Source organism: Meles meles, chromosome 11, assembly GCF_922984935.1.
Source record: "Meles meles chromosome 11, mMelMel3.1 paternal haplotype, whole genome shotgun sequence".
NCBI classification, from domain to species: Eukaryota; Metazoa; Chordata; class Mammalia; order Carnivora; family Mustelidae; genus Meles; species Meles meles.
Genome location: NC_060076.1, coordinates 80,552,228 through 80,570,936, shown reverse-complemented (window position 1 = coordinate 80,570,936; position 18,709 = coordinate 80,552,228). Strand labels below are relative to the sequence as shown.

At 39.6% G+C, this 18,709-nt stretch overlaps 1 protein-coding gene across 1 annotated transcript in view; it reads right to left on the bottom strand.

The window, feature by feature from the left end:
• LOC123952976 (guanine nucleotide-binding protein G(q) subunit alpha) overlaps positions 1-18,709 on the bottom strand; it is a 306,339-nt gene that overhangs the window by 65,760 nt on the left and 221,870 nt on the right. The window contains exons 4-5 of the mRNA XM_046022777.1: positions 16,270-16,398; positions 13,533-13,662 (exon numbers count right to left, since the gene is read on the bottom strand). Coding sequence (XP_045878733.1) covers positions 13,533-13,662; positions 16,270-16,398 — 259 coding nt within the window. The remainder of the gene's footprint in view (positions 1-13,532; positions 13,663-16,269; positions 16,399-18,709) is intronic.

Here is an 18,709-nt window from a genome sequence, read left to right as displayed (position 1 = left end):
TGTCCTTCGGCAGGTGGAGAGAGGAACACACCGTGGTCCATCCCGACAACGAAATATTATTCATTACCAAAATGAAACAAACTACCAAGCTACAAAAAGCAAGATAAATCTAAGTGCATATCACGAAGTGAAGGAAGCCGAGGGAAAAGGCTACACACTGTAGGATTCCAACTCTATGACATTCTAGAAAAGGCAAAGCTCCGGAGACAGTAAAAAGATCAGTGATTGCCAGAGTGTGGGAGGGAGGGAGGGAGGAAGGAGGGACAAATAGGCAGAGAACAGAGGATTTCAGGGCAGTGAAACCATTCTGTCTACTAGAATGGTGAATACATGTTGTTACGTATTTGTCAAAATCTCTACAATGTACAACAATCCACAGAATGCGTGAACCCCAAAGGAAACCATGGACTTTGAGTGATCATCACATGTCCGTGTAGGGTACTCACTTACAACAAATGTATCAAGTGTAATGAACAAATGTAACAAGTCCCCAGTGGGGGAGGCTATGCCTGTATGGGGGAAGAGGACCTATGGGAAATCTTCCACTCAGTTTTGCTGTGAACCTGAAACTACTCTAGAAAATAAAGTATTTTGTATTAAAAAAAAAAACAAAAAAACCCAAAAACCCAAAAACCCAAACAATTAGATGGTGGTGGCATTTGTATATTCTATGAATATACTAAAATCCACTGAAGCATGTACTTCAAGAGGCCGAACTGCGTGGTAGAGAAGTTCTATCTCAATAAGCTGTTAATAAAAAACCCTCCATTTAATCTCTTCCACTCTCTCCACAGCTAGACCTTCTGTCACTCCAGACACGGCTCCCGAAATACTCCTGCGCTTCCAAGTTAGTAACAACCTGTTCGGCTTGCTTCCTGCGTGTATCGTCTGCCCTGTGTGGCCCTGGCTCTCTGCTGCTGCCACCGGCTGACTGCCTTCCTCCCGCTCCGTCCCCACCTCTTGTGAAAACACAGCCTCTTCTGTGACTCACCAGACCGAAAGGCAGGACACGGGCACTTCCGGTCTGGGTCTTGCATAACTGCTTTATTTCAGCAAAGAGCACTCGGACTTAAAAAAAAAACCAAAAAACAAAACCATCTTCTTGATGACAGAGAGAACAGTTCATCAGGAATCCATACAAATTGCAAACTTATTATGGACAGAATAATGAAATCTGCAAACACAAAAAATAGAAGTGTGGAATTAAAAAAGACAAGTTTACAACTCAAGTGGGAAGTTTAAAAATAACTAAGTCAGTGAGGGGGGGAAAACCCACACGCGGCTTTTCAGTTGGCTTTATTTTTTTTTCCCCCATAAAAGTCAGAGGACATTTTTTTCCTCTTTTTTTTCATTTCAGAGTTTCATTTCTGTATATTTTTATGAACCAAACAAGCTATAAAAATACTTTTATGACCAAATATTGGCAGGGTAAGTTGATATACAGTGTCTATAATTTTTATTTTACATATATTTTTATATTTATCTTATATTTATCTATACTATATTAAAACAAAAGTTTAATATATTTCCATTTTCTCCAGTGTTTCCAAAGTACATAAATGGGAAACTCCTACCCAAGTGATGGCTATGATCATGGAAAAATTATCTGCTAGTTGTTATTTATGTTTATAATGTTAAAATGATGGTGTTAATATTAGTATTTTATTTCTAAGTGTAATTAGAATTGACAATATAAAAAAGGTGAAATTACATAGGCAATATAATTCAAGATTCTTTAAGGAGGACACAAAAAGGATAGAGTTTAAAGGCTAATTAATTGGCCACATCAAAAGATATCATTTAAGGGGTACCTGGATGGTTTAGTCGGTTAACTGTCCAACTAATTCTTGGTTTGGGCACAGATCATGATCTCAGGGTAATGAGACTGAGCTGAGGGAAGGATTCTGTGCTCAACAGACAGTCTGCCTGAGATTCTCTCTCTCCCTCCTCCCCCCTGCTGGCATTCTCTCTTCTCTTCCTTTCTCTCCCTCTCTAAAATAAATAAAATCCTTTAAAAAAAAAAAAAAAAGATACCATTTGGGATGCCTGGATGGCTCAGTCATTAAGTGTCTGCCTTCAGCTCAGGCTGTGATCTCAGGGTCCTGGGATCGAGCCCCACATCTGGATCCTTGCTTGGCGGGAAGCCTGCTTCTCCCTCACCCACTCCCCCTGCTTCTGTTCCCTCTCTTGCTGTGTCTCTCTCTGTTAAATAAATAAAATCTTAAAAAAAAAATTTGAGGTGGTAAAAAAGCAAATCGTGGAGTGGCAGAAGTTATTTCCAATACAGATAACTTACAAAGGATTTGTATCAAGAATATATGAAGACCTCTAAATTAATGATATTTTTTAAATTTTTTTTTTTATTTCTTTGACAGAGAGAAATCACAACTAGGCAGAGAGAGAGGAGGAAGCAGGCTCCCTGCCAAGCAGAGAGCCCGATGCGGGGCTCGATCCCAGGACCCTGGGACCATGACCTGAGCTGAAGGCAGAGGCTTTAACCCACTGAGCCACCCAGGCGCCCCTAATGATATTTTTTAAAGCAGACCAACAGGGCGCGTGGGTAGCTCAGTGGGTTAAAGCCTCTGCCTTCGGCTCTGGTCATGGTCTCAGGGTCCTGGGATCGAGCCCCACATCCGGCTCTCTGCTCAGCGAGGAGCCTGCTTCCTCCTTTCTCTCTGCCTGCCTCTCTGCCTACTTGTGACCTCTGTCTGTCAAATAAATAAATGAAAAAATTAAGCAGACTAACAGAAAACTGATACTGGAATTAAATAAGCACTTCAAGAAGAGAATATCCAACGGTAAAGAAATATAAAGCATTCAATCTCATTGTAATCTGAAAAATGTAAATTCACACCAAAATGAGATGCCACCCAATGTAATGAGATGCCACCCAATATAATGACTGACACTTAAAGGTTGACCATATCTTTGTTGGTAAGAACCTGGACCAAGTAGAACACACATATACTGTGGGTGGAGGTGTAAACTCTTTCCAGAGTTCAAACTGGCAGCGTAGTGGGTTGAATGGTGACCCCCAAAAGGTCTGTCCACACCCTTTCATCCAGAACCTGTGAATTTGATCTTATGTGGAAAAAAAAATCTTTACAGACGTAATTAAGTTAAGGATCTTGAGATGAGATCATCCTGGAGTATTTGGGTGGGCCCAAAATCCAACAACTGTCCTCCTAAGAGAGCACAAGAGAAGACATGGACAGAGAGGAGAAGGCTAAGGGAAGACAGAGGAACACACCTGAGCTAGGTAGGCAACCATACGAAATGCCAACAGAAGCCGAAAAAGGAAGAGAAAGGGGAGATTCTCTTCCATAGCCTTCAGAAGGAGCACGGACCTGCTGATACCTTGATTTCAGATTTAGAGCCTCAGCCTTGGGCACTGTGAGAACAAATTTCTATTTTGTAACCCATCAAGCCTGTGATTTGTTACAGCAGCCCTAGAAAATGAACACGGGCAGGATCCACAACATACATTCACGGTGAATTATCAATTCTATTCCTATCGGACAGAACATCAGGTACATATAAGCCAAAAACTATGAAAAGGATATTCCTGGTGGCATTATTCACCACACTTGCAAAGAGAAAACTACTGAGATGTCCGTCAAAACTAGGATGGATACATTGTGGCATATTCATTTAATTGAATGATATAAAGTAATAAAAATGAAAAACTTTAGTGACATACAACATGAATTTATCTAACAAACACTATTTGAACACAAGCTGACACAAAAGACTGCATTTAATTTCATTTATATTTAGTTCAAAACAGGCAAAACTAATGCTGTTAGAAATCAAAGTAGTAGTTCCTGCTGGGGGAAGGGGGGGGTTGTGATTGGAAAGGGGCACAAGGGAGCTTCTGGGGTACAAATAATGTTTATCTCTCATGGTAGATGGTAATTACATGGATGTATTCACTCTGGGATAATTTCTCAAACTGAACACTTATCATTTATATGTTGCTCTATATATCCCTATGTCAATAAAATATTAAAAACAATAAAAATAACTCAGTAATTAATCAAATAGGTAAGAAATTAAGGAAGAATTTAGAAGATCTGAGTAACTCAATTCACTTTTGTTATAATACATATAATACAGGACCTTGTACCCAAAAATATGAAATCACAATTTCAAGCACCTGTGGAACAGTTATAAAAACTGACCACACACGATGACATAAGCAGTGTTTTAAATGACAAATGGTGAGCTATACCATGTCCTATTCATGGATGGTAAAATTCAATACCGCAAAGCTGAAAGACTTACCTCAAAGTTCTCTATGTATTTATTAAAATTCCAATCGTATTTGTTTTTTGGAATTTGATTAGATTAAATTAAAATTTACGAGAGAGAGAGAGTAAAGGACCAAGATTCGCTCAAAAAATTCTGAAGAACAACACAGGAAGATTTGATGATATCAAGATTATGACAAAACTAGTGACTTGATAACTATTATATTGGTAGAGGAGTAGTACACAGATCAACCAACTAGAAAACCCAGAGAAAGAACCACATATGTAGTAACACTTGACACATGTCACATGTATCATTAGTATCAAGGGAGGAGGACAAATAGCAGACATAATACAATAAAAAATACATGTGCAGGCGCCTGGGTGGCTCAGTGGGTTAAGCCGCTGCCTTTGGCTCAGGTCATGATCTCAGGGTCCTAGGATCGAGTCCCACATTGGGCTCTCTGCTCCGCAGGGAGCCTGCTTCCTCCTCTCTCTCTGCCTGCCTCTCTGCCTACTTGTGATCTCTCTCTGTCAAATAGATAAATAAAATCTTTAAAAAAATAAAAAATTAAAAAAAAAATACATGTGCTTAAGGGCGTCAGAGAGCTGAAAAGTAGGGAAGAAGTACCAGGGCAAGATCTGGAGAAGGAAAGGTCTAGAGAAGTGACCCCAGGATTTGGGGCCTCTTTTCCAGGGGTAGCTGCTGATTCTGGAGGAAGCAGCTGAGAGCCCGCGGGAGTGGGGCTCTAGTGAACTACCACCATTTTGCACCAGGAGTGAAGGTATGCCCAAAGAAACAGGTGCACGCAGGACCGGTAGCTCAGTCCGTGAGCAACCAGAAAAGCTAAAATGAAAAACAGTGGCAAATGACAGGAACTTTCAGACATAACTGGTGGGAATGTACACTGTAATGTTCAGTCTGGAAAGTACTTTTTGCCTTATCTACTAAAGTTGAAGATACGTATCCCCTATGGGCCTGAGATTCTACTCCTAGGTATATAACGGATAGAAACGTGTGCTTGTGTATACCAAGAGATATTTCTCTGAATATTCACAGAAACATTATTTGTCATAACCCCATACTGGAAACATATGAGAAGTCTATAAACAATAGAAGAGTGGTATTTTCATGCAACAGAATATTATACGGCAGTTAATGAATTATAAATGAATAAATTATATAAAATGTATAAACCTTACAAAACTACAATCTTGAGCAAAAGAAGCTAGACACAAAAGTTTATATACAAGTTCAAAACACGCCATCTGATTCCCTTTGTATAAAAGTTAAACATAAGTTAAAATATAACTATAGGGGGGCGTCTGGGTGGCTCAGTGGGTTATGCCACTGCCTTCGGCTCAGGTCATGATCTCGGGGTCCTGGGATCGAGTCTCACATCGGGCTCTCTGCTCAGCAGGGAGCCTGCTTCCCTCTCTCTCTCTCTCTCTGCCTGCCTCTCTATCTACTTGTGATCTCTCTCTGTCAAATAAATAAAATAAAAAATCTAAAAAAAAAAATATAACTATAGGGTTCAGGGATACATATTAAAGTATTAAAACTAAAGAGAACAGCAAAGAAGTAACACTCTTCAATAACAGCGGTACCTGCTGAGGGAGGGGCACCATGAGGGTTTCTGTGATCTTGGCACTGGTTCTTGACCAATGGTACTTGGTCACCACCTTGACCAGGGTGGACACGAGATGCCTTATGATAAATCAGTGTGCTATACATTTTGAATTTGTGTATTTTTCTTTATATGTATGTATATATATACATAATATATATATACATATATTATAAACACACACATACATATATTCCACAAGGAAAAGGTAAAAAAAAATACTCATCAGTAGAGATGGATGATGGATTTACTATCCAACAAATGGTACTGGGTCAGCTGAACAGATACATAGCAAGAAAATATGAAATCCTTACCCCCGTCATACTCAAAAATCAATTAAGGTGTATAGAAAAACTATGAAAGGGTGCCTTGGTGGCTCAATTGGTTAAACATCCATCCAACTCTTGATTTTTGGCTCAGGTCATGATCTCAGGGTTGTGAGATGGAGCCCCGCCTCTAGCTCACCACTGGGTACGGAGCCTGCTTGGGATTCTCTCTCTTCCCCTGAATCCCTTCACTCTCCTCCCCACCCCTCCCCCTGTTCTCTCCCTCTCTGAAAAAAAAGAAAAAAAAAATACCGGTAAAATACTTGTAACTTTAATAGAAAATAAGGGATATATCTTCATATTCCAGGGGACGAGAAAATGTTCCTGAAGAAAATACAATACAACCAATAAAGGAAACGAATGAACTGACTACATTAAGATTAAAGCTCTTCCATAAGCAACAAAGCAAAGAGAGAAGCCACGCGCTGGGTATAATGGGCAAATGGTATGTATGTGTATGTGCTAATTAAAAAAGGACACCACCACTGGGGGTTGGAGTGAGGGGAAGAACAGGCAAGGGTGGGAAAAGGTAACCCACACTGAAAACCATCTCTCTGGCGGAGAAGCGTGTGAAACACAGTACGGGACAGTCACACAATGGACTAGATGTCAGTCTAAATAAGTGAATTAAAGTCATGTGTACCAACGTTTAAAAAAAAAAAATCTCAACAACAATGCTGAGGGAAGGGAAAAAAAAACAATGAAAAATAAAATCTTCTAAATATAATTTACAATCATGGGTAACATTAAGCCTCCAATATTATATATTGTTTAATGACATATACCTACGGGGTATAGAAGTGAAAAAATACGCATGGTGCCAACTTGAAGCCAGTCACTTTTGGGGAGGGAGAGAAATGGATCCAAAGTTATGTAAGGTCTTTAACTGCATCTGTATCATTTTATTTCTGTGAAGATAAATATTTAAAGCAAGTAAGTTCTCTAGAATTTCATGCTCTCTTGTGTCACGGAAATAGTTTCTTTTTTTTTTTTTTCCTAAAGATTTTATTTATTTATTTGACAGAGAGAGATCACAAGTAGGCAGAGAGGCAGGCAGAGAGAGAGGAGGAAGCAGGCTCCCTGTGGAGCAGAGAGCCCGATGCGGGGCTCGATCCCAGGACCCTGAGATCATGACCTGAGCCGAAGGCAGCGGCTTAATCCACTGAGCCACCCAGGCGCCCCGCGGAAATAGTTTCTAAAAACAAAATCTACTTCCTTAGCTCTTCTCACTCTTTTTCTTACACGAAGCTGTGTTTAGACCCCTCGGTATTGGCTCATGATCAACGCTGATGCTATGGCACCAACTTACACTGAGAGGAGCTTAAGAGACAGCCCTATGAATTCTAGTATTTGGTTTCCTGGAGGGATATTATTGTGCATGGAGCTTCCTCCCACGACATCTCCTTGTGAAGGTGCAGGAGGAGCTCAGTACAAAGAGAAGCTAACTTGTTTTAAAGATAGATGAACCTTCTAATAGGCCATGATTACCTCCTTTTATTATTGCTAAGAGAAGCCTGACTACACTGGTGAACTACTGCTAGGACAGGTACCTGGTTCTGTCACTGGAATTTTAATTCTTAATCTTACCATCCAATCCCTACCGTCCTTTCATCCAGACTTTTCAGGTGATTTATTTTATCCAATCTTGTATGCATATTTGTAGACACATGTGTGCTAATATATAGCCACAAAGGGAAATTTTCATGAATTTTATTGTATAGAATTTACAACTTCTGGTCATCGAAAGACATGATTAATAATGGGCAAACTGCAAAGTAGATGTTTGCAGTGTATATGACGAAAAGCCCACATTCGAAGACTATAAGGAACTCATATAAATCAGTAAGAAAATGATAGATTATCCAAAAGAAAAATGGACAGAGATGGTAAGTGGCAGAACTAAAATTTATTTTTTTAAAAATTTTATTTATTTGAGAGAGAGAGAGAGAGCTCATAACTGAGGGTAGGGGCAAGGGAGAAGCAGACTCCTCACTGAGCACGGAGCCCAATGTGGGCTAATCCCAGGACACCTGGGTGGCTTGGTCCATTAAGTGTCCAACTCCTGATTTCAGCTCAGGTCATTATTTCAGGGTCAGGAGACTGAGCCCCATAGTGGGATTCTCCCTCCCGCTTCCTCTACCACTCTCCCCGTTCTCTCTTTCTTAAAAAAACAAAACAAAACAGGGGCGCCTGGGTGGCTCAGTGGGTTAAAGCCTCTGCCTTCAGCTCAGGACATGGTCCCAGGGTCCTGGGATCGAGCCCCGTATCGGGCTCTCTGCTCCGCGGGGAGCCTGCTTCCCCCTCTCTCTCTGCCTGCCTCTCTGCCTACTTGTGATTTCTCTCTGTCAAATAAATAAAATATTAAAACAAAACAAAACAAAACAAAACAAAAAAAGATTGTTACATAGATTATACCATATAGGTTTCCTGTAGGCTTTGGAGGATTTCTAATATGCAGGTACACGAGGAGTGTCCCTGTGTGCCCGCTGCCCCTCACCCTTGCCAGCACCGAGTGTAGGTCTTGGTTCTAACTCATAAATGGTAATCAGAAAACTTCTTCCTAGTTTCCTTCAAGCCATCGGAGCAGAGAGGAGGAAGAACATGATAATGAGGAAGCAGAAAGCCTAAAGGATGAAAGGGGAAGGGGCTTAAAAAGGGGTAGGTGGCTAAAAATGAACAAAGGAATGAGGAAATGGGGAAAAGAGTTAAAAATATATATATAAAAAAGTGGGACGTCTTTCAGGAAGATCCTTGGTAATCAGGCCATGAATCCAAGCCCAGCATGCCCAAGGCTGAGGAGCATGAGGAAGGTTCTGGTCTCATAATTTAAGATCAATACAGGACGTGAGGGCCAGTTCAACTGAGAGCGGATGTCATGAGCTCAGCTCTAGCTTTTAACTACTTCTAAGTCTCCTACAGATCTTCCCTCTGGGGCTGGAATTTTTTTCTCAATTTTTAGTCACTTCCTCACCAATGCTGAATTTTATATGAAGAAAATTCCCAAAACTCACTGGAAGTTTTTTAGAGCAGAACAAAGTACAGGTTTCACACTTTTTAAGGAAAATGTTCAGACTTTGGTTGTAGCCGAATAACTTCAAAATGGATTCATTCTTAAAACCCAGCAGAAGAGAAATATGTGAAGGAAATGCATATTTTAGACTATTTGTTTTAATACAGTTCAAAATCAAATGAGCAACACAGGAACTCTGAACCACCAGGAAAGGCTCTCTGGCTGGTCTACCGTCATCTGTGAGAATAATAAGGACTTAGAAGGAGGGCAGGGCATTTTAATTCCTTCTTGCCAGGGCAGGATTGTCATGTGACCTCCATGCTATTGGATGTGTTAATGGTTCCCTTTGTTTTTCCTCTGAATTTGTCTCTTACTTCTGAAAGACTCTGTGAAGGAGGGGAAACAAGCTGCTCTGAAAGGGCCTGGCTTCAGGCCCTGGGTGACCCTGCCCATGGGCCTTCATCTCTCCATTCTTCCACTTCACTGTTAGACGGTATTACCAACAAACCTGATCATCTCACCTCCCCGGCATGACAGCGGGCAAAATTCAGACGAGTGATGGTTTAAGATAAATTTGACCAGGCATAAAGTGCTGAGATATTACAAATGCCTATTCACTCCTTTGATTGATTGATTGATTTTTTAAATCAGCGGAGCCACTCCAAGAATCAGGATTCAAGAATACATGTTCATGGAAAGCCATGCTGGAGGAATGCTTGGGGTGTGGGAACCATCTTGATGTTTTATTAAAACTAAGCCATAATGGGTTTGTAACCATTTCTAAAGGATTAACTTAAGTTAGAAGTGCCCATTCAGAAAGGAAGTGGAGGAGAAAAGGCCTACCTAAGTCTGAGATTCTATAAAGAGCATAGTCTGTACGGCAGCCCCTGAGTCAAGGTCTGAGAAATTATTGTTGTATTAGTCCTCCGATATTCTTGTAACAGAAAATCAGAAAAATCAAGACTAAAAGACAGAGTGCGGAGAGAGGCTGATAAGCCTGAATCTGTTATGGGGCTGCCTCCCCTCCACCTGTGTTCCGGCTTTTAGAGGTGCCGAACAGTAACATAGGCACAGGTTAGAGGGGCACCGTGGGCTCCGGGCTAATGTATAACGTTATCACAGGGAAAATAACACAGCAAAGGGAATGCGCAAATTGACCCAGTTCGAAGATCCTGATCAAAGATCCTGATCAGTCTCACTCTATCTAATGATATATGTTCCTCTCTGGAGGAAAAAAAAAATTAAGAAATTCCTTCCCCAAACCCTAGAAAGGCTGAGAATCTAGAAAGACAAAAGCAGATCTACATAAAAACCTTGACGAGTAATACATAAAAGTTTTAGAGGTATGAAAAGCAAAAGCAATCATCCAAAGTCCTTCAGAGGGTTTTGCCTGGGGCCTGCATTTTCCAGAGTTCTCTGGGACAGGAAAGGCGGCCGTTGGCAGCCATGCCCAGGTGTTTTTCACAAGCATACACCATGGCAGGTACCACAAGTGATGACCATCAGATTCCAATACCAAGAACAAAAGGTTTCAAGAGTTTGTTTCAATTTTGTCTCACCCAAACCAGAAAATCTGGGGACGGTGGAATTCTCTTCAGTTCTGAATTTCCTTAATGTGTTAAGGAAATGGAGAGGCAATGGCATTTTCATCTATCAGTTCAAGTGAAAAAAAAAGAATGTGACTACAACCCAACATTAAAAAGTACTTTTGATGAAAAATGAAACAAGATGGGATTGGGATGGGAGGGAGACAAACCATAAGAGACTCTTAATCTCACAAAACAAACTGAGGGTTGCTGGGAGGAGAGGGGTAGGGAGAGGGTGGTTGGGCTATGGACACTGGGGAGAGTATGTGCTATGGTGAGTGCTGTGAAATGGGTAAGCCTGACGATTCATAGACGTGCACCCCTGGGGCGAATAATACATTATATGTTAATAAAAAAATACTTCTGACAGCGTTCCCTAATTACCAACAGTGATAGCTGTGGTCAACATGGGCGAAGTAATTAACGGGCAGCATTGGTCTTACTATGCTGAAGATCACCTACAATATTACCAAAAGTCTTGACTTAAGGTCTGAGAAAAGAGTACCACCAGACGACTTTTACCTCATAGAATTACAAGGGAGGCTTTGAAAATATTCACAAGGGACCTGGGAGTCCTAATGAAAAAGATAACAGATGATCTTAATTTGTGGCACAAATAACCACCAAAGAATCAATGAAACTGGCAAAATATTTTTAGATGCACATAATGCCTATATACTGAATGGCAAGTTACTGTGGAGACTTTAGTTATGACACCTGATCATCAAAACAATGTCATCTTAATCTTGTTAATATACAATACTTTTATACAAAAACCAGATATCCACGAGCAATGTTGGGTGAAAGGTGGGATACTGTGTGATGTCCAGGTAATTGAAGGACTGGGTTGATGTGGTAGAATTAGATGAAGGGCTACCCAGGGAACTCACTTCCTTTTCTGTTTTGTAAATTTTAAAGTAAATTAATGAGCACTGAATCACAATATATATGTCTTTATAGATATAATGTACTTGTTTTGTATAAAATGTGTATCAACACACACTTCTGTTTCTCCAGCTATAATGTAAACAGTGACATAAGAAATAAAACTATGTGTTCTTTTGAAAAATGTCTTACATTTTATTTTACTGGACAGCAAACTAAAGCAGAGAGATCATGACGTATCTAAGGCCTCCCTCTCCCCTGACTCTCTAACAAAAGGATCTATCTCTTAGGAGGTCCTTCTGGGCAAAGCTAATTTTAGGATTCATTTTTGAAATGAAACCTCTTCAGATACTCTGGTACCTAGCACATAGTAGAAAAGCCCTCAAAACATTCTGTATCTTGATTCAACTTCCGAAGATAGCAGAAACGTCTTATTCTGTTCCCCAGATACGCAAGATACTCAAAACACTACATTCAAGAATGACGAACAACAAATGAATATGGGTATAAAGACAGAAATGCATACAGACAGAGCATAGCTAAAATTCTGATGGTAACTGCTTAACTTAGATTTTGCTAACTGATTGCTACAGATTTTAGCTTGTAGGCAGGCAGTTTACATCATAACTATAGAGGGCAAATGGCTGATAAAACACTCTTATAAAGTTCTTTGATTCAAAAGCCCATATACTTGCACCCCTAGAAGGATTCTGACATGAATGAAGAGGTAACTTGCTTCTACGCAGGGTACCACTTCCCGGACTCTTTATCAACCCTGCATACAAAAGAAATTGCATATGTATTTTGATAGAGATATTAATACTTGCAGAAAAAAGAAAATATTTAAAAGGACCAGAAACCAGAATTCTTCTATATCAAAAAATGTATAGAATTTAAAGTACATTTGAATATGCCCAATTATATTTTGATGAGCTGTTGGAGATAGTTCATTTCCTTTTCTTGTTTTCTATCCCATTAAGACAGATATTTAATACATACTATTGGCATGTCTGTCTGCAATTTCTGCCTCTAACAGGTTATCAGGGATCTTTTCTATTCCTCCAACACACATGAGCTGAATTTCAGCTCAAAGCAAGTCTTCTACGCCCCTGTGTTACCATCCATAGTCAACTCTGATTCATCATCGAGACTCTACTGTCCTCAAAATCCGTATTTATACCTGCTAGGTTTTCAGGTAATGGGGAGAAGACGACAGTACTGAATCTGTTTCCCAGACAGGCCTATCAAGGATAATTTTTTCAATCACTCACTGTTCAGGAGAGACAAAATGATGCCAGAGCCTATGGGATTCTGTAAGAGCAGAACGGCCACGTCACCAAGACACTTCTTGGCTCCACAATGAACTGATCTAGAGCCCAGCTGCAAAGTCACTCACATTTGCCAAGAGAGGTTTTGAGTACTCTTTGGGGCCCACCCAACGCACAAACAATGATTTAAACAAAATGAAAACAAAACAAAACAGGCTGACTCACTCCAACACTCCCAGCTCCATCCTGTAGGAAGAGGGCTAGAAAATGACGTGAGGGTTAGCCTAGGGATTTCTGTGTTATTTTCATTTTCAGAGCGTCTCCACGGTGGTAAGAGTATCCAACAGGGTCTAATTAAACCTCAACACACAGACCTGCTCACACCGCTGACAAAGAGTTTACTGTTCTGATTATACCATGTGCTACCACAGGGTTATCTTTGCTACTGAAAAAAGTCCCCAACTCAGTAGTCGAAAAGCAATGGAATCAGTTTACCCCATGTTCCACACTCTACATCCTCTTATTTATTTGTGTCAGATATTGAAATGAGAATCTGTTGCCTGTCCAAAGAGCACTCACCTCATTGTCCGACTCCACGAGAACTTGGTCATATTCACTAAGCGCTACTAGAAACATGATAGAGGTGACATTTTCAAAGCAGTGTATCCATTTTCTTCTCTCTGACCTTTGGCCCCCTACATCGACCATTCTGCAAGGTTAACAATATTCATATTAATAGCATATAAAGAAAAAAGGATCAATATACACACAGCTTTACTTACACACTTAAGGAAAACATTCTCTAAAGAGAATGTCCATCCAAGTCAACTCAATTAATATTTCTGGTGAACATCTACTAACTTTCTGTTCCCTAACAATCTAAGTCAAGACATCCTGGGTAATTAGTAATTGTGGTTATAAGAATGTTATCTGATTAGTGAAAATGGTAACTTTGTAAAAAAAAAAAAAAATCCTGTGCCAGGTCAAGCAAAATGGTATTTTACTTCATTGTGCACAGAAAAATCAGAAACAAAATATGCTTTATTTGTGATAAGTTCTAATGGCAAGTACTAACGTCAGTTTCTTTTTCTGTAAAATGAGAATGAAGATCCTTGTATATTTCTCAAGGATGCCAGAAAGGACTGCAAACACATTTAAAAGATACACGATGCTACATATTTCAATATGGGTATGTGTGATGCTTCAACAAAATGCAAACAGAACTCCACTGATACGTTATCCATGGGGTACTCTGACTTGTTTTCTCCTTCCGATACTGGCAATAATTTGGGACAGGTCCAGTCACTGGACCCGGTATCATGGGGCAATTGGCCTCATGAAAATAAACTTTCTAACCTGCTAAGAAGCGAAGTGTGTGAAACATCAAGATGCTTCCAGAGGCCATCACTTGAACTCTTTCTAGGATTTGTTTTTAACATGTCAACGATGTGCTGACTTCCTGGTTAGGAACCAATGCTGACATCAATTAATGTGAGTGTCAACGTTGATATGAAAATATCAAGCCGCAGCTGGCACTGAAGCCAAGTTTCCTTAAAAGGTTCAATCCATATCTTGGCTAAAACGTGCACAGTGGTTGTAGGGCAAAATACTTTCAGAGAATGAAATTTTAGGTACAAAAGTCTGAGAGGAGGGCTCTCTGAGCATTTGCTGAAAACTGAAGTTATTCCTGGTCTTTCCTTGCCTTAAATGCAAACTAAGAAATCAAGGATCTTCTAGTGACTGCTTCTCAAAGTTCTCTAAGCACAGACTAAGGGGCAAAGCAATGGATTCAGGGAGACCTATGAACGATGGACATCTAAACTAGAACTCTTAAGTCTTCAGAAATATCAAATTCTAGCTCTTCCTTCATGCCAAGTAAAGAATTCATTACTTATTTATATGAAATCCTCATTCTATAAAATCCTGTCACCCTGAGCCCTATAAGATGCTTTCGATGATGGCAGGAAATTATTCTTCTGAGTCATTACTTTTACTGTAGTGGCAAAAAAGTGTCCTTTAAGCTAGTGAGCAAAATGTAGTAAAAACAAAATGTAAGAGTAACCTCGTTTCAGAATTCACTATTAATTGTAAAACAATAAAGTGATGAGAATCTCTATGAAATGCTCTATGTCTTCTGAAAATATTCTGCAGGACAGTTTTATAAGCGGTAGGAAATTTGGGTGTTCCAAATTGAAGATCTCCAAATGCTATGGACTCAAAGCTTATGTAATCCAGCATGCTGGAGCTACAAGGAACCTTGGTAATCATCTAATGCAACCATTTTAGAGATGGACAAAAAATGAGGTTCAGAAATATTTCTAAAATGCCACCTGCTTTCCAGATATATCCACTAGAGTGGCATACGGCAGCCATACCTGACTCCAGGGGTGGAGACTGATTAGAATAAATCCCACAGTGCTTGAGGGCCTGCTCATATGAACCACGTGGCAGTTACCCACTGGGAGTCACATGACTCCTATTTCCCATCCCTCTAGTGAACGTAATTGTCTTCAATGGGATAGGCTCCCCCAGAGAACTCAACTCTCTATGCTCAAAGACATATATTCACATGGCCTCACTTCTCAAAGCACAATGTGGTTTGTATTCTAGAAGTATAACTGAGTGTTTGTATAATAAGAGATTAAGTGAAAGCATATTGGTATTATTTATTTTTTCTCTTCTTAAAAAACATTAAAATACTTTTGAACAGCAGCAGAATTCTTCATTCTATTTTCCTATATAAATTTAGACTGGGCGCATCAATCCATTTTCAAAATTACCTATTTTGAAAAATTTTAAGCAAGTTATTTCAGGAATATAAAACATCCCATATCTTTCTTGCTACTGAAGAATTATGCATTAGTACCAGTAGACTCGAGGGCAACACCACGAAAGCTTTTGACAACATATATTTTCTGTTCTTAGTAGGGGCATAAGGTCATTCATATCTTAAGCAAATCTAAAGATATATCCATTGTCCTCACAATTAAAAAGTGACTCAAAGAACAGTCAGGACCAATTCTTAAAAAATAATAGTCAGGACAAAAGTTTAAGTGACTGATCTTGTTCAACTACCAGCAAATTTCAGATTTCACTGATTTCTTGGTGACTGAATTTGAAATGAGAAACCTGCCCATATATCTTCCCTCTGCTTCCTCTTTCTGGAACATATTACTTCATTTGCATATCTCCTGATAATAATTGGTCTGCAGATTGTTTTAAAGTCTACACATGATTTCAGTATTTGTAGAGTTCCCCAAATGTACTAGTCAGGGCACAGGAGCTGGGAGGTGGGTTTAAAGGACTCAGTTACTACCTGAAAATGACACTTTGTAAGTCAAAGGGGTATTCGATGATCCCTGTGGTGGGGACTCGAACTCTAAGCACATCTTGCTGCGTAGGCAGGTAGGCGGGGTCAGCAACGCGGTCCAAGTCATTAAGATAGCTGGAGGAGGGAAGACACAAGGAGAATGTTAGGACACCATCATGCCAAACCTGCCTCTGGACATGGAAGGGCAAAACTAAATCCTAAAAGAAAGGTGGAGAAGAGGAAGGGAAATATCAGAAAGGGATAGAGGAATCTGGAAAGTTGAGAGATAAAGTCAACTTTCCACTGGCCACAGCAAGGTAACCCATTTATGGATTACCTGGTTCACAGGCTTTCTCATTTCTTCTCTATCATTTGGAACCCATATCCAAAGTAGAGGGGGGAAGGAAAAGAAATAAAATGAGTCTTCTATTTTCTGCTTATTTAGCAGGTCTGGTGGGTAAAGCAGGAGTTCAAAGCAAACAGATTTTGAATTACTGACAGAACTTTTATTTATGTATTTGTATAAATAAACAGTTAACAGAGTGATACATAAGGTCAGAATCCTTTTTTTTTTTTTTTTTTTTTTTTTTTTTTTTTTTTTTTTGTCTTTTTACAGAATATCAGAGCGTTTTTCTCTGGAATGTATTTCCTTATTCCCCTAAGAGAGGTCAGCAGCATACCATGTCCTAAATTCTGTCCAAAGCTAAGTCATTTGTGATTAATGTGAAGCCACAATTTTTGAGGTTTCTGGTTACTGAGCTAACAATGTCTAAGGTCAGATATTCCCAGTGTTTAGAGTCACCACACCTACACTTCAAATTTATCTGCTTCTCTGATACTTCTCCATTCCTTTAAAAAAACAAACAATAAATCCTTTTCATTTTGAAATAATTTTTTACTTACAAGAAGTCACAAAATATTCCAGAGAATTCTCCTGTACCCTTCCCCCAGTCCACCCCCAATAATACCTTACATACATGATGTATTACCAAAACCAAGTATTGATCCAATACTACTGACTCAAATACAATCTATTTAGATTTCACTAGTTCTTATACACACACACACACATTTTTGGGGGGGTATATAGGTCTGTGAAATTTTATCCCATGTCGAGATTCATACAATACCCACCACAATCAGGATACAGAACTGTTCTGTCACCACGAAGAAAGTGTCCTGTGCATTGCCTCTCCTAAGCTTAACCCCTGGCAACCACATGTATGTTCTCCATCAGAGTAATTCTGTCATCTCAAAACCATTATATTCCATTTACTTTTCACTCTCTCAAATTGCAAACCAATATTTTGCAACTTTGAGAATGACCTGGTTTGACAGAATTAATGACAAACGGGTGAAAAGGACCGCTCTGCATGGCATCCTAATGATTCCAAAGGCTTGCTATGCTCCCTTTGGCCCTGGAGAGAATGCGGCCCAGGTATGGTTTCAAAGCATACAGCTACGAAGGGTATACACTAAGTAACGTATGCGTAAGACTTAAAGAAAAGGTGGCCCCATGAATAGGATCGGAGGGGATTAGAATCTCAACACCTTTATGCCCACAAAACAAGACAGTGAGTTCTGAGGTACATACAGGAAATGTCTAGTGTGGAGCGTGTTGCTAACTCAGCAAGAGTATAAATATTCAGTCAATGTGACCTACCTATGGGAAGGGTTTTTGTTTTGACCAGCATTATCTTTGCCTTAGAACCTGAAAGAGTGCCTGGAGGACAGTACTTAATGAATATTTGTTGGATGGGTAGATGGATTTCCTATGCTGGTATTTAGTCTTTGCATTATTTAAATACCATTGTTACCAGTGGCGTTTCCATATTACATATATTATTAAATTTGAAATTGGGTGTTGACAAGAAATATTGCATTAATTCTGTAAGATTCATAGATCATAAAATAGTAGAGCTAAGTGGTTTGAACAAAGACATAAAACTATTGCCTTTTTGGAGGTCTATCAAATTCTTTGAGACAAAAAAAGGATCACCTTGGAAATTCCTAATGCAAAGTAATGAATTAATTGGTATTCTCGTGGTCTTACCCCAAACACATCAATTATTCTCTAGCTGGCAATTAGCTCTCTACTGACTGATAGGAACCAGCCTGGTATCTTGAATTACTATAAAAATGGCTGGAGGATGAAGAGAGGGAGGCTGGGACAATACTGGTGTGAGAGGCAGGAAGAAAAATGGACTGGATCCAAAATTTTAGTCAATATCTTGGCATGGTCTTGGAGGTATCTGATGGGCTTAACAAGCCCTTGTTCTGGGAGCTGGTTTGTATTGTGTCTCATTCTACAGATAAACCAGCTCAACACAACATAAATACAAAATCAACTGGCAAGTCTGTAGCCATGGGGTTTTCTGATTTACCAATTCCCTGATTTGAAAAACTTGAAATGAATGTACATTTTGAAGCCCGCGAAACCACCATT